Source organism: Salvelinus fontinalis, chromosome 9, assembly GCF_029448725.1.
Source record: "Salvelinus fontinalis isolate EN_2023a chromosome 9, ASM2944872v1, whole genome shotgun sequence".
NCBI lineage: Eukaryota > Metazoa > Chordata > Actinopteri > Salmoniformes > Salmonidae > Salvelinus > Salvelinus fontinalis.
This window is the reverse complement of record NC_074673.1, coordinates 16,800,083-16,822,687: the sequence shown is the minus strand read 5'-3', so window position 1 is coordinate 16,822,687 and position 22,605 is coordinate 16,800,083. Positions and strand designations below refer to the sequence as shown.

General features: G+C 37.9%; 1 protein-coding gene across 5 annotated transcripts; it reads right to left on the bottom strand.

Moving 5' to 3' along the window:
• Positions 1-1,795: 1,795 nt before the first annotated feature.
• On the bottom strand, positions 1,796-21,736 carry LOC129862175 (paired box protein Pax-6-like). 5 transcript variants are annotated; one of them, XM_055933577.1, is made up of 15 exons: positions 17,661-18,064; positions 17,363-17,511; positions 14,810-14,887; positions 14,511-14,564; positions 13,776-13,796; positions 11,280-11,410; positions 10,914-10,955; positions 10,594-10,824; positions 10,122-10,287; positions 6,686-6,844; positions 6,301-6,383; positions 6,021-6,177; positions 5,659-5,771; positions 4,969-5,116; positions 1,796-3,132 (listed from the first exon to the last, which is right to left on the bottom strand). In XM_055933577.1, the coding sequence occupies exons 4-15, from the start codon at positions 14,521-14,523 to the stop codon at positions 3,047-3,049; spliced, it is 1,350 nt and encodes a 449-aa protein (XP_055789552.1). In that variant the 5' UTR covers positions 14,524-14,564; positions 14,810-14,887; positions 17,363-17,511; positions 17,661-18,064; the 3' UTR covers positions 1,796-3,046. The 5 variants fall into 5 exon arrangements, with proteins under 5 accessions (XP_055789552.1, XP_055789550.1, XP_055789551.1 ...); XM_055933575.1 differs by lacking the exons at positions 14,810-14,887; positions 17,661-18,064 and adding an exon at positions 21,584-21,736; XM_055933576.1 differs by lacking the exons at positions 14,810-14,887; positions 17,661-18,064 and adding an exon at positions 20,100-20,465.
• Positions 21,737-22,605: the final 869 nt, after the last annotated feature.

Here is a 22,605-nt window from a genome sequence, read left to right as displayed (position 1 = left end):
TGTGTAATGTATTTGAGATTTCAAAAGGCCTCTGAAGTTTATATTTTCCACTTTGAAATTTCAGACTTGATCTTCCCTCACAAAAATGTTTTATCAACCCCTACAAAAGAAATGTATGAATTAATAATTGACATGATCATTCACATTTCCTGATGCTGCTGTAGCAAACTGGCTCAAATTAATATCCTACATCTGTAACCTCCTCAACTCCTACACTAGCTAGAGCTAGAGGGGAACCCAATCACAAATGTATACCTGCTCTTTCGAACAGACAGAAGGTAAATCCATAGGAAAAGAGGTGTGTTTCAGTGTTAGATGTACTTGAGGAAAGTCCATGGTCCAGAAACTTATTCTCATTACTGAGAGTTTGGCATCATTGTATGGATTCTTGATTGCAGCTATCTTAAGTCAAGTGATCTAGATAATAAAGCTAGGCCTGAAGTGTATGATGGAGAGAACCCTGTAGAGGACCATGGAGAGAACCATGGAGAGAACCCTGGAGAGAACCATGGAGAGAACCCTCATAATTGTTTGAAATAGTGTCTATTCTGAAATATGATAGCTGTTATAAGTGTCTATTCTGTAAGATGATAGCTGTTATAAGTGTCTATTCTGAAATGTGATAGCTGTTATAAATGTCTATTCTGAAAGATGATAGCTGTTATAAGTGTCTATTCTGAAAGATGATAGCTGTTATAAGTGTCTATTCTGAAAGATGATAGCTGTTATAAGTGTCTATTCTGAAAGATGATAGCTGTTATAAGTGTCTATTCTTAAAGATGATAGCTGTTATAAGTGTCTATTCTGAAAGATGATAGCTGTTATAAGTGTCTATTCTTAAAGATGATAGCTGTTATAAGTGTCTATTCTGAAAGATGATAGCTGTTATAAGTATCTATTCTGAAAGATGATAGCTGTTATAAGTGTCTATTCTGAAAGATGATAGCTGTTATAAGTCTATTCTGAAAGATGATAGCTGTTATAAGTGTCTATTCTGAAAGATGATAGCTGTTATAAGTGTCTATTCTGAAATATGATATGTGTGCACTAAATCATAGTTTGAGAAAACTTACTAGTTATACCAAGAAGTACATAATGAGCGGATCAAGCTTGGAAACATATAATTGTCATGATATTGTAATGTACATATGAAGGCGTGGGAGCATAATTGTCTTTAAATAGACAATGTAAAGCTCTATGCACAGCATAGCAGGCATTGTGACATGGGCTCTCTCCCTCTAAATGGTTTCTTTCTCTAAACGTTTTCCAATGTGGATATCTTACTCACGTTCCTTTATATCAGTTACTACATGTGGCTTGTTTGGACTGAAATACCCACAAATGTGTAGGAAGAGCAGGACAATCGTTAGCCTGAACCCAGACCTGTTTGTGCTGTATATCCTACTCTTGGTGGTTTAGCATTGGAGTGTGATTGTTCAGAATTTGGCATTCATAGGGCCCACTAGTTATCCAAGTACTATTGACCTTTGGGTAATATAAAATATTTTCCAAACTATAACAGCTACATTTTCAGAAGGTTCTTGTTGTATATAAGTAATACTACATTCTTCCTATAGTCTTCATGTAAGATAAACGTATTTTGCCGTCATATGAGATAAATGATGTCTACTTGCATGAAATCATTATGGCTGTATGATGATCTTATGACAACGTTTTGTTTACCAATGTTATAGGTCCTGAATGTTGCAGCAACATACACTCATTACCATCATCAATAGCATGTTGTTTTGATAGAATTAGTTAGAAACATAAAGCTCCCACTTAGACACTATCATACTGTACAAAATTACTTTTATATTTTGACAAAATACAAGAATGCTTAAATAAATTGATACGGAAATATTTGAAATACAATTGAATTTGACTCCCCATCCATACAATAGTCTAGGCTAGCACGGAACTGAGAGTGTGAAATGAGCTCAGGTCATCCACTGTAAGGAAAGATTGTTGCTCATAAGTGAAAGACCAACTGATAGACTAACATTTAAAACTCTGTACCTATCTAAAAGGTACCAAAATCTTTACAAAATTGGCAACAGAAGACTACAAAAGGAAATGGAGGTTGTGTAATAAATTATATACAAAGGCTTTGGTCTGTTTGTACAATCAACAATGGTTAATTTGGATATGTATAGATGCAAACCTCAAAAGGCTTTAAACTCTGGCAGGCCTTGCATTCCTATGCATTGTTGCAGTGAGAGTAATTTAGTAGCACAAAGTCAAGTAAAACACTTAAGTACAACTATAACAAATAACTTGTACCCGATTGAATGAAATTAAATTAAAATGTGTAAAACATATAGGATATTCTGAGAAATATAAATGAAATTAACTTTATTATAGAAATTGTTCCGGGAGACTGCTAGGGAAGACAAATACTTACATTTCGACATAACAAACTGAATTATATCGAAGACACAATCTACCGTTTTTAGCTACCAAAAGTTTTTTTCAACTCCATTTCAGCGGTTAATGCTTTCCATTTACAATGTTTCTGCCAGCAAGCTTTTGAAAAGAAAAGAATAGAGAAACAGGCTTCTCATACCCAACTGGTACCTGGAATGATACAAACTTGTTTCACCAGAGTCCACATTCTGTACACAGACTGGGAGAGCTTCTTGATATACATTGATAAAAAATATTCATGGAAGAAAATTCTTCACAAATGATCTTCTTTTCAGCAGAAGCAAGGACCAACTCAGTTTCACTGTCCATCCACGTTGTTCTTTTTTCATCATGACATACAACTGGCCATATACAAATACACCAAAAATGACAGAAGTTGGAAACTGAAAACAGCTAGTTTCCCCCCCCCCCCCCATTTACGATGTTACACAGGGCACTTTACAGAAGTCCTTTCTCTTTTTTTCTTCTTCAAGTCTTTATGGCCAAAGAATGACAGAGAGTGGCCCAATCCCAGTACAAAATAGTCTCTTTTAGAGTATTTTCTCAGGTCTGTAATAAAATACTGCCGGACAGCTTCTTCTTTCGAGACAATATCCAAGGAGTCGCACGTTGAAAGTCTTTACTGTAGCCTGGGCCAGTACTGGGACATGTCTGCTTCACTGCCTGGGACTTGAACAGGAACAGATACTCCAGGAGAGATGAGACCTGACACAACAAACACAGAGCGGTGGATCAGTTCTGGCACCATACAGTCAGTACCTTTTAGTGTCTGCTCAGTAACATTCAAGTTTTAGCAAACACAGCAGTATTCCCATAATAGAATTATTGTAAACAAGAATCTCCATATAATTGACATGTTCAATATTTATTTTTATTTTTTTGCATGTGAACATCTATATTACCTATCTATCAAAATACAGTGCCTTCAGAAAGCATTCACACCCCTTGACTTTTTCCACATTTTGTTGTTTTAGAAAGTGGAATTAAAATGGATTTTATTAAAAAAAATTGTCAACGATTTACACAAAATACTCTAATGTCAAAGTAGATATTTTTTTAACATTTGCAAAACATTTATGAAAAATAAAACACTAATCTATCTCGATAACATAAGTATTCAAGCCACTGAGTCACTACATGTTAGAATCACCTTTTGCAGCGATTACAGCTATGAGTCTTTCTGGGTAAGTCTCTAAGAGCTTTCCACACCTAGATTGTGCAACATTTGCCATTATTCTTTTCAAGATTCTTCAAGCGCTGTCAAATTGATTGTTGATCATTGCCAGACAACCATTTTCCGGTCTTGCCATAGATTTTCAAGCAGATTTAAGTCAAACTTTAACTCGGCCACTGAGGAACATTCATTGTCTTCTTGGTAAGCAGCTCCAGTGTATATTTGGCCTTGTGTTTTAGGTTATTGTCCTACTGAAAGGTGAATTCATCTCACAGTGTCTGGTGGAAAGCAGACTGAACCAGGTTTTCCTCTAGGAATTTGCCTGTGCTTAGCTCCATTCCATTTCTTTTTTATCCTGAAACTCTCCCCAGACCTTAATGATTACAAGCATACCCATAACATGATGCAGCCACCACTATGCTTGAAATGTGGAGATTGGTACTCAGTAATGTGTTGTATTGGATTTGCCCCAAACATAACACTGTATTCAGGACAAAAAGTGAATTGCTTTGCCACATTTATTGCAGTATTACTTTAGTGCCTTGCTGCGGATATTTTTTATTCTGTACAGGCTTCTTCTTTTCACTGTGTCAATTGGATTAGTATTGTGGAGTAACTACAATGTTGTTGATCCATCCTCAGTTTTCTCCTATCACAGCCATTAAACTCTGTAACTGTTTTAAAGTCACCATTGGCCTCATGGTGAAATCCCTAAGTGGTTTCCTTCCTCTCCAGCAACTGAGTTAGGAAAGATGCCTGTATCTTTGCGGTGACTGGGTGTATTGGTACACCATCCAAAGTGTAATTAATAACTTTTTTACCTATATTCCAATAGGTGCCCCTTTTTTGCGAGGCATTAGAAAACCTCCCTGGCCTTTGTGGTTGAATCTGTGCTTGAAATTCACTGCTCGACTGAGGGACCTTACAGATAATTGTATGTGTGCGGTACAGAGATGAGGTAGTCATTAAAAAATTATGTTAAACACTATTATTGCACCAAATTGAGTCCATGAACTTATTATGTGACTTGTTAAAAAAAAAAATGTTTTCTCCTGAACTTACTTTGGCTTGACATAACAAAGGGATTGAAAACTTATTGACTTAAGACGTATCAGCTTTTCGGTTTTAAAAAATGTGTAAATATTTCTAAAAACATAATTCCACTTTGACATTATGGGGTAATGTGTGTAGGCCTGTGACCAAAAAAAATCGAAATTGAATACATTTTAAATTCAGGTTGTAATGCAACAAAATGTGGAAAAAGTCAAGGGGTGTGAATCATTTCTGAAGGCCTACTAACATTTGCAAATGGTGTTTTGTAATTTCTTCGATTTTGTTTATTTTGTCACGCATTTTTCTCTGCTTACCTGTTGAGTTGCCACCTGAACCAGCCATTGATTGGCTGTTCATATGTGCCTGCATATGAGGAGGGGTGTACGTGTCGTAGCTCCGTCCGTTGACTGAGGGACTGGTGGGCAGCATGCAGGAGTAGGAGGTCTGGCTGGACACAGGGGCCTGAGGGGACAACACACAGGACAGTCAGATTCACCTGCTTCTCTGTCACCTAGCAGCATCTCCGACTGTATTACTAAGGGATGGGCCACGTCAAGCATGGGAACAAAAATATTGTCTATCATATTTCAGCTAGAAATTCATCATAGTATTTAATACAGCATTGCAAGTTACAGCATTAACTTGTGTGACAAGTATGTGTTTTTATTTATTTATTTATTTATTTCACCTTTATTTAAACTAGGCAAGTCAGTTAAGAACACATTCTTAATTACAATGACGGTCTAGGAAAAGTGGGTTAACTGCCTTGTTCAGGGGCAGAACGACAGCTTTTTACCTTTTTACCTCAGCTCAAGGATTCAATCTAGCAACCTTTCGGTTACCACTCCAACGCTCTAACCACTAGACTACCTGCCGCCGTATACTTTATATAGGTTTACAACATATCTTTATCATGGTCATTCATTTAGATGCTATGCTAAGTAATTACAAAAACAACGCCAAAATAGTGCATTTATTATTGGATCTGACAGTGATGTACTTACTTGCATAGGCAGGTTGTTGGCCATGGTGAAGCTTGGCATAGGTGGCAGGGCATTGTATGTGTTTGTAAGGGCTGTGTCTGGTCTTCCCAACATGGATCCTGAGGAGAACGACACTGCAGGGGGGGATATAGAAAGGTATTTTAGATACCAGTCTGTGCCTGATTGCCATTTGTATCATTGACATGCAGGAACATAGAATGGAATGTGTGGCTCTCCTGACTCTCACACATATTCGTACAATAAATATTTGTTCACCATTCTGATTAGGCTACAGTACTAACATCACAAAAATAGTCCCTACAGGCAATACATGACGGTGGAATGTAACTGAGGAACATAACGTTTTGATAAAGATCACTGACTCCAACCTGGTGCTGTGGTCTGTGGGATGGGCTGGTAGACACTGGTGCTGAAACTGCTGCTGATAGGGATGTGACTGGAGGAGTTACTGGCTTGTCGCCTTTGATTCCGGAGTTTCTCCTCCCTCCTCCACTTTGCCCTCCTATTTGAAAACCACACCTGAAACCACAGTCATGTTTCAAAGGTCAGTGTTGGATTTGTCTTCTGCCACTTCTGTGAATGTGGTTCTAACATTCCTACATTCAAGGTGCTGTTAATGGGCACAAGGAGCGGTTGCTGTACCTGTATTCTGGCCTCTGGGAGGTCAATTTTTGCAGCAAGTCTTTCCCTTGCGAAAACATCTGGATAGTGAGTTCTTTCAAACTCTGAAACAAAAACAACATTAGTATGAACTACAGAGGAAGTCATTAAATGTGTTATACATAACATATGCCTAAAAAATCATTCAGACTAATGTAGTTGTTGAAAAAAGGATCATTTGCAGTGAATAAATTCTTCTGAAAACAGTAATCTGTGGTGATATTCAAAATAAATAGACCTAGATATGAGTCAGCCATGATGCTTTACTTTTGTGTAAAATAGACTAATTTATTATCACCAGCTCATTAATGAGATTACTTTGGCCGACAGTTGGACAAGAACATGTGACAGTGGCGGTATAATTTACCTTTCTCAAGCGCTTCTATCTGTTCTTGTGTGAACGAAGTGCGGTTCCTTTGCAGTTTTCTTTTGAGCTGAAGTCTCATTTGGGTCTCATCCGAGTCTTCTCCATTCGAACTTATTGAATTAGTGTTCTCACCTCCACCGTCTGACTGTGGACAACCATCTGAAACATACAGAATCAATCAATCAATACAAGCTATCACTCCTTCTTCAGCTTCCATGCTTAGCATGAGTGCACCTGTTGGGAAGTAAATGTGACCATGTTAGAGTTTTGCCCAAAACCCATCTGTGTGTAAAATATGATCTTAAAATAAGTGAAATGTTAAGACTTCTTGAGTTCTCTGCTTCTTCCAGCTGATATTGACTTGGTTAGACAATTCATTGCATTATTTCGACCAGATATTATTAGTCACACCAGGCTATAGAAAAGGCTATACAATTTAGTGGGAAAATATTTCCTTTGGCTTAGATCTTTTATGACCATGTAACAATGCCTGTCGTGCTGAAATACAACAAAATGAGGTAGAACCTATTCAGATCCCCTGAAATGCTTTAAAATCCAAACGTTCCCTTTTTAAATGTTAGCTTTTTCCACATGGATGTTTATGCACCCTTTGAAATAACCCCCAACACTTGAATAAAAGCTATTTTTCACGACCACACAAAACCAAGAGCATAAGGGAAACTATTCAATTCACGGTCTATGGAGGGGTTGGCAAACTTTCGTGGGCAGAATTTTGAGGACACAATTGGAGAAGGCAACAAAGGGATTCTCTCGAGGCACTCAGTACCCTTCATTGTAGCTGGAGGATTCCAGTCAACAGACTTTTCAGCTTAGTATGTTAACCTTTATGCACTGCTATCATTAATCACTGTCTCCTAGGATGCCCTGTTCAACGCCAGTTAGGATTTATACCTTCTTTAGGCCATAGAAGAAAATCACCCAGCACATGCTGAATGAGACATCACTTGCTCAGGCCCTGTTTGTTAGGCCTACATAAAGGGGACAGGGAAACCAACAGTGAGTTAGGGGGCCTCAGTGAGTGGCGTTGTTAAACACTTTATTCAGCATCCCTTTGCTCCATTACATTATGTCTATGTAGCAAGATGATATAGACTGGTTATGTAGGCCTAGATACATCTGCTTTGACAGTTTATTGTGCAGGTGATTACCAATTTACATTTGGTGTTTTTTTCTTCCCGGGCAGGTTGCTCAGTATAGTCATAAACTGTATTGGTAAGGAATATAAGTAATATAATCTTGATATATTTGAAAAACACATCAGCAGTGACTCATCATCATATGTGGGTATCTTATTCACTCTGCTTTGACGTTATGTGTATGTCTTTCTGACAGATTTGTAGTTTCAAAACCAAATGCATTATTCAGAACCAGGTGTAAACATACGCAACGATTAAGCTATCCCCTTTAAATGTCTCTCCAAAAAGAAAGTTTATCAGTGGCCAGTGCGCTATTGTTTTGTAGCTAATCTGTCAAAAGGAGTGAATGTGCATCCTATTATCCCTCAGCCAGATCAACTGTCGCTAGATTTGGGATTTGTTTTCATTAATGAAAGACGCTGGGAAATATACCGTTCCATAGTATCACGTGTCACAATCGGTGAGGAGTAAAACAAGCCAAAACATAGATAACCGTAAATAGAAACGTAAAACATTCTGGGACCCCTGAAAGAGAAAGTGCTTAAACCCTATAGGCAGCTTTAGTCCTCTAGAAAGAAAAAGATTAGAAAAACCGTCACGTTGATCCCTAAAAACACGAAATAGCCAGGGAGAGCTTTTACCCTCTCCTTATGAAAGAGTTATCTCTTTTTAGGCCCCGTCACTCTGATGAATTCGTTATTTTATTCACTGTTGCATGGCGTTTATCAGATTGAGACCATATTTGTCCCCCTCTGAGACCTCACCCAACCGTATGCTTCCAGAGTAATGGATTCTTAATGCCCTTGAAATCGCACTACACGCAAGTTTAGACACTTATGGCAGAACATAAGTGAGCATATGATGTTGGTATAGCTGGTTGTGTTTACACACACATTTTGAATAGACAGGATAAAATAGATACATTTGAAGTACAAACAACAACAGCGTTATTATTCATATATAATAATATTAGCCTATATCATTGTGATAAGATTATATAGGTTTAGATTATATACTTAATACTATTATGATACTATTATAATAACAGTAGTGCCTAGTTAATAATAATAATAATAATAATAACAAAAAATACAATAAAATAAATAGACATATATATATATATATATTATTGCTAATAAAAAATAGGCTACCATTTGTTACTCATGACACTTGGTCACCTGTCATCATCACCTGTCATCTTCACCTTTCATCTTCACCTTTCACCTTAATGTAATTGTTGGGGTTACTTCATTCTACCAAGAGCTCCAAAGCCAATAGGACTTTAAGAGTTGGAAAAAAATGTATAGTGAAAAAATACAAATGTAGGCCCATCAAAGCAATTCGCGAGACAGATATAGTTGCCAACAACAACAAAAAACTGCAGATATTATGAGGGGGAAAACACGATTATTTGTATATCTATAGTGTCCATACTATATTGTTTAGTTCTCTTAAAACTGACGTGTCTAATTGGCAAGTGATGCCATATCGTGTCCAGAGGTCTCCGGTGGAACATTTCTACAGCTGTCTCCTCAAACTAGACGCTTATTCATGTCGCCTTAATGAGAAACAAAACGTTCTCTAATGAGCAATTACATAGCGACAGAACTGTTCCCATAACAAATTCTTGCGTGTGACAGAAACATCCTTTGTACAGATATTCCGCACACAGCTTCAGATATTTTTCAGCCTCGGTCAATGCAAAATATAGTAGGCCTATAGGCCTGGGAATGGATCAATCGTGCAGACTAAATCGTGAAGACTAAATGGTGAAATTACAACCATTTTGTAAAAAAAAGTTGATAGAAAAACAGAATTTGCAATGTAATAACTAGTCGAATCAACCAAGTAATATTTGAATCTCAACAAGCTCTCACACTCTCACATCAGAATTAGACGTTCATCTATGCTTCCCAAAAGTGTTTGGTTACAAATTAATTATAGTTCCATGCATAAGTCAGATAAGTCTTATGAACCAGATGCGTTAGTGATAAACAATATCAACTGAACTCAAAGATTTTCGGAAAAGTAATTTTTTTCCCATGTTACTTTAAACAATGTAACAATAATTTAGCCTAATAATGTTGTAACACGATAAAATAAAAATGAAATATTATAGTTTATTTTGGTAATAACACTATTGTAATAATATAGGCATAATATAATCATACAGCCTACGATACTACTACTACTTATAATAATAATAGTAATTAATCGTTATAAAAACAACATAATAAAGACACCCGCACTTCACTCATCCAATCCAGTGATTCTCTTACCTGGGTTGGGCTGTCCTGGCACTGAGGTTCCGGGGTACCAGCCTGGCCGGGTCCCCCACGTCCCAGTCTGACCGTTCAGCATTCTCAACTTCTCATACATGCCATCTGCGCCCATCTGTTGCTTCTCGCTAGCCAGGTTGCGCAGTACTCTGTTTATCGACGACACCTGAAAGACAAATCCAAAATCCTTCACATGAATGAAACGCGCTTGGCGCTTGTTTCCCTTGTTGGGACGGCACATTGGCTTGCAAGTGATCTGTCACATAAGTGCATGCATACCCTCACATTCACAATATGTATTTGGATAAGAAAATCGCTATCGAAATGGGAGATTAACAAAATATCAATTACATTTTCAATTTGTGTAATTATTCTGAAACAGGTGCATAATCATAACCAATATGGAGGTCAGTTGTTCATGGTCATTTTTTTAAGCGTATAGGCCTATAAAATGGTATGACTAATAACTTACACTCAATGAACTTACACTGGGTATATTATCGTTTGTGCAGACCCCCTCGGATAGCAGTCTGTCACGAATTTCCCAGGCGAAGATTGAAGGGCACTCCCTCTTGTATACTGCAATTTTTCCGACCACCTCGGGAGTTGCTACTCTTGGTTTGCTACCCCCGATCGCCCTTGGTCTGATGGAGCCGGTTTCATAGTATCTGCCCAGAATCTTACTCACACAGCCGTTTGACACCTAAATAGAAAACAATAGACACAAATCACATACATTATTTAAGACTAATGTGAAATATATGTTTATACTACAAACATTGTTACGCTTACGTTTTCATTGTCCAGCACTTGAACTTTTGCATCACCATGGGTCTATAACACAAGAAATATACCTTGAATGGTAGGGTAATTTAATTTGCACTGGATCACGGCATCTACTTTGGATGGTTGTGTTTGCAGGTTGTATCCTAGCATATCCTGGTATCACCACAAACCATAATTCATTGCTACAATGAAGTAGCCTATTTATTCGTGCGTAATATTATATTTTCAAAACTGCAACTTAAAATGGTTTGAACTGACAATAGTTGAATGTGCATTGAGTTGGTATATATTCTAAATAAACATCACGCATTAGGAATCATATTCTAAAGCGTTTTACTGATGCAGACAGAGAGAAGAATGCAGTGTTATCACCTGCAGAATCCTGGATATATCGCACGGCCGCGCGCCACTGTGAGCAAGCTCGACTATTTTCTGTCTGGTGGTGTCGGGCAGGGGTCTGCCGTTGACGAACACTCCGCCAAGCTGATTCACTCCGCTGTGACCTGGGCAGAGACAGGGGGTGCACTCTCTTTAGTTAAGCCATTAATCAAGAGCTGTGATTTTATAAAAACAGCAGCCTCTTCAATACAGATGTCTCCGATGCAAGCGTTTAGATGTTAACTATCCAAAATAAAAGTTATCAAACAGAACAGGAGACAATAAAGTAAACTGGACGTTCAACACCAAACATCGGGAAAATCACGCTGGAATTTGAAGTCTGTAATGATTGCCATTATTCATCTGTAAATTTTTCGAAATGCTTTCCGATGTCATTATTTTCTACATTCTTGTTCTAATCACACGAGCAGAACATTGATTAGCGGTGTGGTATGATCTCGACCAAAACATCTCCAGCCCACTGATCCGAGATTTGTGCATCTTTGCAAAGCTTTAAGATCAAATAGCGTAATGGCATTTGCGGCACAGCATTTTAAGGTAGTAATTACAGTATAATTTCAAGACTAAAAACAAATCGTCACCTAATCCAACTTTATATCAACTTGATATTACACCAGCTAAAACACCATAAACGCTAATTTAAACAGGTTTCATGCGAGTTCATTAACAATATCCAGTTTAGGATAGCCCAGAAAACCAAACCAAACCTGAAGTCCAATAGAAAAGCAGCCTCCTTGTAGCCGCCTACGTTTGCTCTAGTTGTCCGCTCCCTTCCCTTCGAAGCCTCCCGTTAAATTGACTCCAAGAGCACAAGCTCCTTAGCAATAAATAAGCTCCAAATATAGAAGAGGGGGAAAATATGATGAGCCTGGCTGACATTTGTCTTTAGAGTAAAGCTAGCTACACGTCAAGTTTGATGTTAATTTCTGGAAATAGGCGGAAGTCGCCCTGGATCATGCATGGAAGGCTAATTGAAAAGATCAGTTGGAGCACTTGTGGCAGGCATGTCACTTTATGACACTGCTCTGCTTTTGGAAATGGCATCGTCACGACAAATAGTAGCATGATAAAACGACCCTTTCTGTCTGCATTTGGATATCACTCAGACTAAATTGGAGTCTACTCATTTACCCTTCAAGGGAAGCTTCATTTTATGGTAGCCAAGGGGCTGTGCGCGGGCACGAGGATGGGAGCGCGCGTCGCTCTTAATATATCAAAAGTGACATCCTTTTTTTTTTTCAAGCGACAAACCATATTTGTTATTATGAGTCTGCTGTAGATGTTTGCACTCTCCCTTGTTTTATATATGTTTTGTTATTGTGTTTTCAAATAATAATTAAATAATAGGTAAGCCCTACATCAATTATAATATTACATTAGGCCTTAAAAAAGAAAATTACACCTGCTTGTGAATTTGTTGTCTACTGCCATTGTGCTAAATTCACAAATTCTAGCCAAAATCAGGGTGTAAATATAGGCTATAAGCTCAGGAGAAGAGCAAATCCATCGCTATGTTGGGGTTAATTCCAGGATTAGATTAAATCAATTGTGTTTGTGCATTTGATAGGGCAGCAGGGAAAAGCATATTGAAGATTTATTGGCTTTGAACGCGCCTCCCGTATAGGCCTAGTGCTCATATAAATTCACTTGATCACTGCCACACAGAGATAAGAATATCCAATCTAACTTTCACTCGAAAGGTTAAATCTCAATCATTAAATAATTCCCCACGGTGAGTGGTGTCGATCTCGCCTGGTGGCAATGATTATGCGCCTTGTATTCTATTGCAAGTCAATTAATAGGAAAACATATGGCGTCAATTTGGACGCTCAGTTCCATATACACCCAGGAGTTATTAGCACAAAGCCTGCAGAGCCAGCCGCGACCTTTAGACAAACTGAAGGCCTCACCCGAATCATATCTGCTCAGCATTTCGCTCAAGAGATCACCACAGTCCATTGCCACCACAATGTAAAAACGTAACAAGAGATAAATGAAGGTATAGTTCTATACAATCTTGATGACAGGATAATATATAGCCCTAATAGTTTGGTAGCCAGTAGGTCCATTTAAAAAGTAAGGAACAGACACAATGTACATTTTGATGCGGTATTTTTTTTTCATGCAAAGAAAAAACTCGTATATTGCAATTATTTGAAGACGTCAGTTCTCTTTTCAAACGTGAGAGGGAATATGGGACTTCACATCACCGTTGAATTATTTCATAGGGCCTACTTAAACTGACCTAGATTCAGATGCTTTGTTTGGTTGGAGGTCTTTCAAGTGTCTGCGTCACATTTTCCCTCTGAGCCTACGTCTATAAGTTGTTACATTTAGTCCTGATATAAAAATATACATGGTGCAAGGCTAAGCCAAGACAATATAATGTATTAGCATAAATATGAAAGCACACTGCAGCACAAACGTGTCGTTGATTTTAAGAGAATGAGAGTAAGCCATTCCACACACCTTCGTTATAGTCATACACCTCTTGTCCAGCATTAAAAAAGAAAATATATGTATTTTATTGTCACTCTGTCAACGATACAAAATTATGAATTACTGAATAGCATCTCAAATATGTAAATACTGCTCTAACGTTTATAGTCCCAATGTGTTCATAAAAAAATACTCTGAAAGTCTCATCAAAGCATTACCCTCACACTGTGGTTATACAGAAGGAATAACATTTTCATAAACATGACATATTCTCCATGAGATGCATGCAATGTCCATTAGTGCATATCAAGAATATATTTTCCTCTTCTTTCTTTCTTTCTTACTTTCTTTCTTTCTATTGGTGTTGTATTATTATTGTGTAGGCCTATATGTGACAACACAACTTATTTGGAAGTTGTGTGTAATTAGCCAATAAATACAACCACCGAGGCCTTCTACTTCCTGCTAGCCTCTTCTCTGATAGTTCGTGATAGTGATTTTCGGCTGTATTTCAGTTGTTACACTTACAGGTTAATAGAAGCATACTAGTCAAAGTCCACTGATACAAATACAACTGTGTGAATCAAAATAATGTGAATGTGCATATATAAAACATTCCTAATTCAGAAATTGTAAACACGTCGAAAAATCTTGGCCTTATTCTACACAAACATGCAAACCAACATATGCAGCATAAATGTTATGTGCCACATATTTCTTTACTGCTCAGTGTATATAGTTACTCTGAAAAAAACATTCACTTACTGTTTTGCATCATGGACGCGACGCCAGATTCCCACGTGGCCCGGTTATAGTATTCTATTAGTCATGGGGAAAGAATAGCAATGATCAGTATTGCTAATAATATTACAATACTCAGGATACATACACATCGCAGACATTGATTTGGTGCAATTAGACAATTACGGTGGGAACTATATTACTCATGAATACCTCAGGATGCATTAGGCTATTATTCATTGATATTTCATAATATGAGAGCATAATATCGTTTGTTGTTCTATAGATTTTTGAATATATATATATTCAGTGTTTAAACTTGCCTGGAAACAGTGTGGACTGTCCGCTTAAAACAATTTAAAGAATCTCTCATCTGCTTCTCACTAGTTAATATATTCTCCCTATGGACAAAGCAAAACATTTTATTAGTAGGCACCTGAGCTTTCGTTTTTATTAAGTCAGACTTACTGCAATATTTTCTAACTCATTTCATGAGATAAATAGCATTGCAGTAATTTTAGAAAACGTTCAATAGTTTATTATCAGCGTTTGAGTGTATTTTAGGTGTATTGAGAGTAAGCGGGCTACTTTTAAGAAAGAAAGTTAAGGAATTTTGAATACATTTGCATATTAAGATCTAAAATATTACTGTTATTATATTGGCCGTGAAAACTTTAGTCAGTAATATACGTTTAAGATGGCTTTATATGTAGTCGTCTAGTGACACACGCTGTCTACCTCGCTTGGCTGCTTTGGAAAGTGACATCGGGAGGGGGTGAAGGCTCTCCAACAAAGCCTGCAGAATTTCAACAATGGCGTCCTTTCTGCTTCTACACCAGAACCCAGAGAGCATAACTCAGGCTCACTAACTAGCTACACAGCCTCGAACTAAACGTACCAACAACTCTCAGGAATACAAAGAGCTGTAGGGAGCAACCCCCTCCCACTGCAACCATGCCCAGCACAACACCCTCTCACACCGCCACAGTTACACTGCTGCTTGCCGTGACCCGGTGTCCGTACCCCTCTGCTTTTTTTGTTTGTCTCGATTTGGAAAATGGAAACTCAATTTCTTGTTTTAAATATCTGGAGGTAATTCTGTTGCTGGTGTGTGTCGTTAGGATTGTAAAAAAATATACAACAGCTCAGTGGGGTGCTCAATTGGAAAAAGACAATTGCCATAAAGAGCCCATTCAAAACATTTGCCGAAAAGGAGGCCACTAAGGAAATAGTCCACGCTTTGATTTTCTCCCTTTTTATCTTCTCCTTTTTAAACAGGCAATGGACTGACTGTGTGTGTATTTACAGTGTGCATCCACAAATAAATAGCTTACATCCAAGCATAGAACCAAGCTACTATTCATATGTATGAAGATATTCTAAGGAAGCTGTAAATTCAACTAACTCATCATCATAACTCATAATTTATAATAATTTTCAAAAATAAAGTTAGGAAAATGAAATGCACTATTGGTTCACTGATTATATACGTTTATAATTAGACAGGTGTAGCTACAAAGCATGTATTTGATTTTTCTCATTCTCTCTTCTAATTCTTTTCAAATACAATAATGCAATGGAAAATGGGGAAGAGCAAAGTAAAGCGTTTCGAGTTTATTTTGATTGTATGTGTAAAATAATCCATTAACCTTTAATCATTCAACTCACTTGATATAGAAATTATTTAAGCATAAACTTAACCCGGAAGCAGTCTACTTGTAAGCCACACTTTTTAATGTGTCAATAATTAGCTTATTGTGCAAGTCTAACTAGAATTGTATAATTGATTTGATGCAGTCTGTAAAAGAGGAAGGCCTCATCTGTATTTTGCCCGTTTTAATTCACAACTACAACCATTTTAATTGAACATGCATCTTCAGACTTGTAAGGTCTATATTATTCCTGATTATTCCCTTCATTTATATGCAGAAAAACTCCATAAATGAACAATGTCCTGGCAGGAAGTTGAACACAGTAACATTTGATATATCCACCACTATATATAGCTACCATATATTTTGACAAAAGCAATATCGTACTGGAAGAGCCAAAAGCATATTGCATAGCCTAATGTTATAAACATATTAGGTCATTAACCACTAATATAAACAATGGTTTTGAAGTTGTGATTTTTCTGTATTGTCTTATATTTGTAGTACGTAAAACGTAACTATGCACTTATTCTAATCATTATTACTTTGTGTGGAGAAATAGCTATAATAGACTAATCTATTCGAGTTTCTTTCTGAATTGTTTTCACATATATATCCTGCATGTTAAAAACATTACTATTTGAGTTCAGTAAGTATAATACTTAAATTGTCATTGAATAGAGGAAAATGTATTCTGAAAATGATTAAACATTTGCCAAACTTAGGAAAAAGTTAAAAGACCATTTTTTGTGATGGCGCCCGGTGAGGCCGACTGTATGATTCAACTTGACACCCTTGGTCATCGCATCATCACGTCCCCATTCTTTGGACTGATCATTGTCTTGGCCTGACTTTTTACTCTTCCCTGTCATACATAAGCATTAAGATAACTGCAAGCACCGACGGAATAAAAGCAAAAGCACAGTAGAAATACATAAGGGTGCGAACCCAAATGTTCAAATTAGGCTGCCACTAGTCTGCGTACCAAAGTTCCTTTGTTAAATGACCAGCACTACAAACTTTTGAGCCTTTCGGACTCTTCCTAAATTACAAAAACTTAAACGTTATTAACTTGGAGTTTAATTAGCATTTCCAACACTTAACCTACTTTTTGATGTTTCACTCTAAAATGGTGTAATGTGTACGCTATAGGCTATACGAGTGAATAATGCGTGCTGTCTGAAATGTAGGCTAGGTACAAAGTGCCAAGAAATCAGAGCTTACCTTTTTGAGGCATCCTGTGTACACTGCAGCCAAAGCCTTAGTTGATAAGTCTGAGCACAAATGAGACGGAACCACAGTGCTGGATAGCCCCTGCGAAGAGTTTGTCTTGTATATATGTTCCAAGTGATCTTGAATAGAGATGGAAATCCCTGCGAAGGAAGCAGAGATTGACAATAAAATGGGTTGTCAGGGCTGCGCTAGACTGAAAATGTGCGCTCGTGAGTTGGTGAGAGAGAGAGAAAGGGAGAGGGAGAGAAAGAGAGAGGGGAGAGGGAGAGAGTAGCGCAGAGCAGCGCACCTATGCTGATTGGTGATGGTACAAGTGTATTAATGTATGTGTTCCTGGTCTGTGCCTCGCCTCCACTCCTCTTCAGTGGCCGATTAGCAGTGCCTGACCTCTGTCATCATCTTCCAGCGAAACACTTCCTCCTACTCCGCCGTGCAGAGCGGGAAACGGGGCAGAGCCAGTGCTAGCTTTTCAAACCTACTAATAACTCTGCTCATGCAAATTCACTTCTCCCTCTCTAACATACACACACACACGCGCGCACACACAAACACGCGCACACACACACACGCACACACACACACACACACACACACACACACACACACACACACACACACACACACTGAAAATGTCCTTTAGGAATGCTATTGGATGCTATTGAAGGCTAACCATTGGATAAGGAATGGCAAGTGCAACTCACAGGGCTCCACCATCGTGGGACGCAGACAAGCTTTCCTACACTAACGATGAACCTGAAGTTATACATGGACATACGGGCGGTGAACACATGGTGCGCGCCGACCTCAAATTAATCAACATTCACAATTTGCAGTCCATCTTTATCGTTTACACTGATAGTCCACTGATAAAGACCAACAAAGCACCACTTTACTAATTTAACCTATATAAATTGATAGCTTATCTATTTGTAATATTAACATTTATATATATATATATATATATATATATATATATATATATATATATATATATATATATATATATATATATATATATGTTTTATCAAAAGGCTGAATTGAAAGATTCAGTTTAGGAATTATCTGGCTATCACTTCTGAAAGCGATCTTTACGCAGCAACCAGAAGTGCAGTGTCATAATTGCAAACTTTCTGCACTTGTCGCTGTTGATTATGACATCACATCGTAGATTTGGTTGTTTAGACCGAAATTATAAACAATATCTATGGACTAAATTAATATAATAGAGAGAACGATAATCTTACTTCATTTTCAATGGACCAAATGATAGCCAAGACGCAGCGTCCAAGATTCTAAAGGACAGATAACACAGGACGTAAATATAAGCAAATGACTTTGCAGTCATGACCACACAGCAGACCTACATTTGTTGAATGCCTGGCCATTAACGCACACCATACCCTCCAAATCAACCCCTCCGTGCCTGCATTTGACTTTACACTTGGAGCACCAGTCTCGGCTATGGGTGTTCCCATCATTTATTCAAATGGAATAGATTCCGGGTCGTGGGATAAGAAACAAGGGGGGCTGTGGCATGGTGGGGTAACCTGCAAGAGGGGAGAAAAGTGTCGGGAGGCGCAGAGCATAAAATGAACTCGTGGATGCATACACTTGACTTCCTTTGACATGTGAAAAGTGCTAAAAGTCAGAGCTCATCAATAAACTGAATAAGTCCTGACAACCATTGCATTCCCAACTAAAGTACAATGAGAAGACAAACGACACTGCCAAAGAGTTTGCATCGCAATGAAAGGGCGGCTAGGATAATGAGCTGCCGCGACCGTCATGCACTGTCATCTCGAGTCCCGTGGTGAAACTCTGTCACTTCCTAATATTTGCACAAAACTTTCATTCCAATCCTCTACAATCCTTGCTGCAAATTCTTATGACGTGGACGGTTTACTGTTGCCTACACATTTTGGCACACTGTTTTTGCAGTGCGCAGAAGTGCTAACGAAGTTAGGCTACCAATGTGGCAATTTTTTTTATTCCAAGGAACTCTGCTGTCATATGTGGAATATATAGTTAGATGCAATAAAGTAGGCTATATGTGTCTTAGAATCAGGGATAAAATTGCAAATTATTCTAATTACATTATTTGTATAAGAGCAAGATTATATTTATCTGTAGGCTACATAAACTATAGGCCACCCTTACAATGTGGTTATTTTAAGGTTTCTGTGTAGTAAAATATTGGTTAATAGTATGTCAATATCAAAGATGTTTAAGATGAGCTCACTCGGGCTCCCGAGTAGCACAGCGGTCTAAGGCACTGCATCTCAGTGCTAGTGTCACTACAGACCCTGGTTCGGTTCCAAGCTGTATCACATTCGGCCGTGATTGGGATTCCTATATACCGGCGCACAATTGCCCCAGCGTCGTTAGGGTTTGGCCGGGGTAGGCCGTCATTGTAAATAAGAATTTGTTCTTAAATGACTTGCCTAGTTAAATAAATACTAACGTTTTAATATGATATTTGATGAAGCTTTCTGAGCATGCACAGCATAGGCCAAACATTTTATGCATTCAAATAAACAACACCTGACACTGTCAACGCATGTTGAAAATGCAGTTAGAATTGCTTTGATGCACATCTATGGGCGAAATACATCATTACATTTTTACCCTAAAACTAGGCTACCAAAAAGTCGTCTTTCATGTCCATAAACCCACTGAAGAACCATGCAGTGCACTGCTAACAACATTTGTTATATTGTAATGTACAAACCACAATTCCTTCTGCTTCACTCCATTCAATGAGAAGATCCCAGATCAAGCTGTTGTAACAATGCTCAACAATAGCACCTATGGATCATTTCATTCTTTGGAAAGATGTAATCCGCCTTGTTGTTTTCTTGTGGTTGAGTTATCTTGTTACTTGACTCCAGAACACATTTCTCGAAATCAACAAGTGAAAAACAACAACATTTAAACTGTAAATCCATTAATTGGAACAACTCAGGAAACATCCACGAGTTGCAATTGCTATGTGGAAAATTATCAATTAGCGCAGTTTTGGATTAGCACAAAGTACTTTCTCAGACCATGGGAAAATACTGGAATCTTGTCGCTCTTTTCCCTCTGGCAAAGTGGTTTTTGAGCACCCCCTAAAAGTTTTGACCCCCCCCTCAAAAAATCATAAGGGGAGGTGGCACTGAATGTGGCTGACGTCATCATTGAAAACAGGACAGGGAGAGATAGAGAGAGAAAGAAAGAGAGAGAGAGACAAAAGTATCAGCCGAAGCGAATAAAGTGGGTTGATACAGCCATTGATTTATAAGAAGTTATGGAGAGGATCGTTTGTGGGGAACGTGAGGTTTTAGGAGGTTTATTATTATATTCAACAGCTAACTAGTAGACTAGCACTTGATCTTGGAGTATCACAGCTAACATATTATAAATTGCAGCTAGGCTATACTTGACATAAATTATCTACTGCTGAATGAATACATGTTTTGTCATATAGGTCTAACCATTCACTCCTGTATGGAGGGGGGTAGTAACATGTTTTGTTATGGCTATACCTGCAGGCCTATGTTTTTATTAATTGTGATGCAGGCCCATATTCCGAATGTAAAGTGCAACTGAAGATCTTGTCATATTTCATGAAATGTTTCATTGCCAGATTATTTACTTCCTGAAGCAGCATAAACATATTCCTCTATAAATGCCCCTAAATAGGAAGGTGTGGAAATTGTTCAATTTAGTCATGAGGTAAACTGCTGTGTACAAACAGTACACTCACGGACGTGTTGTCATACTCACATGCTTTTAACAATTTAAAAGGGCATACAACTAGAAAAATAGCCTCCGGTTATATCAACTCTAAAACCTAATAACACACGAAACACAACAATAATTATTATAATTGTTATTATTTATATCATTTGCCTAAGCATTAAACATGCTTACGTAAAACTGTTGTTGGATTAAATCCATCAAATGCTACGTTTACATTTCTTAAATCCATTGTCTAGCTTGTTTAACTGTTTAAGCAATCTGGACAACATTCCCCTACTTACTATCACGTGAAGACTTACCTCGGGTTCAATAAACATGTTTCCTCGAAGCTCAGTGGGAACACTCATGCAAAGGAAAAATAGGTTTGCAGACCGCTTTGCTGAATAGTAAGGATTCATATATCCAAGCCACCAAGCCAGGAACGCAATATAAAGCGTAATGGTTGACAGATAAATATTTTTAAAGTCCTACCTGGAAGAAAGTAAAGATCCACTTCACTTGTGTTTCCAGTCAGTGTTGATCATCATAAAAGAGAAGAAAGAATGTGACATTTAGAGTCCATGGTTTTCATGTATTGAATTGCAGGTCTGTTTTCAAGTCGATGATCATGTAAAATGACCCTGTCGCTTCTACCACCAACTTTACCATAATATCATCCACAACTTGGCAGTGATTGGCCGCAGTGACGCTACACGTCACTTTGGACACCACTTATCACTCTGCTAACTAGGAAGTCGCGGGAGATGTCCAAACCTACTTGTGCATTACGCTTATGCTCATGCAATATATGCCAGCCAATACACTTTCTTATGAGAATAACCACTCGTATGCCAATCAAACAGAATGCATTGATGAGCGAATGTCCTATTTATCTCCGAATTTCATCTATTTAGTCACTTTCTAGCTGATTTAGTTGATGTAGCCTAAGGCGTGTGTATTGTGTTCGGTGTCAAGTTCGAATAGTCATAATTTCTGATGCATTGTGTTTAGTGTCAAGTTCGATAGTCATAATTTCTGATGCATTGTGTTTAGTGTCAAGTTAGAATAGTCATTTCTGATGCATTGTGTTCAGTGTCAAGTTAGAATAGTCATTTCTGATGCATTGTGTTCAGAGTGTCAAGTTATTTTTGGATGTAAGTTACAGCCCTCTGCAGCCTAAACAAGAGCAGTACAGAAAATAGCCAAAAACAAAGTAGGATATTGCCACCAATTAAGCCAAACGTTTGACTGACTGGTTCATTATTTGGTAAACTAGGTCTTAGCCTGGACCAATGTTGTGCTCTTTGAAATATTATGTCTCATTCAGCTAACAGAGGCCATGTCAAGAAAACATGAACATATTCAACGGAAGTGGACTATTGCTTCTTAACATCTAGCCTACAGGACATTGTGCTAAATCTAATAACGTAATGCAGCTTAGTTTGTCTTGTCTCGACAAACCTAACGAAATGAACATAGGTCAAATAATTGTCTTTCTGACCTCTTGGAGATAT

Coding starts and splice junctions, on each gene's coding strand:
- LOC129862175 (XM_055933575.1), bottom strand. Junction 11,411..13,775: donor GGTGTATGACTATAACGAAG/GTGTGTGGAATG, acceptor GTCTCTGCCCAG/GTCACAGCGGAGTGAATCAG. Junction 10,825..10,913: donor AAGTGCTGGACAATGAAAAC/GTAAGCGTAACA, acceptor TTTTCTATTTAG/GTGTCAAACGGCTGTGTGAG.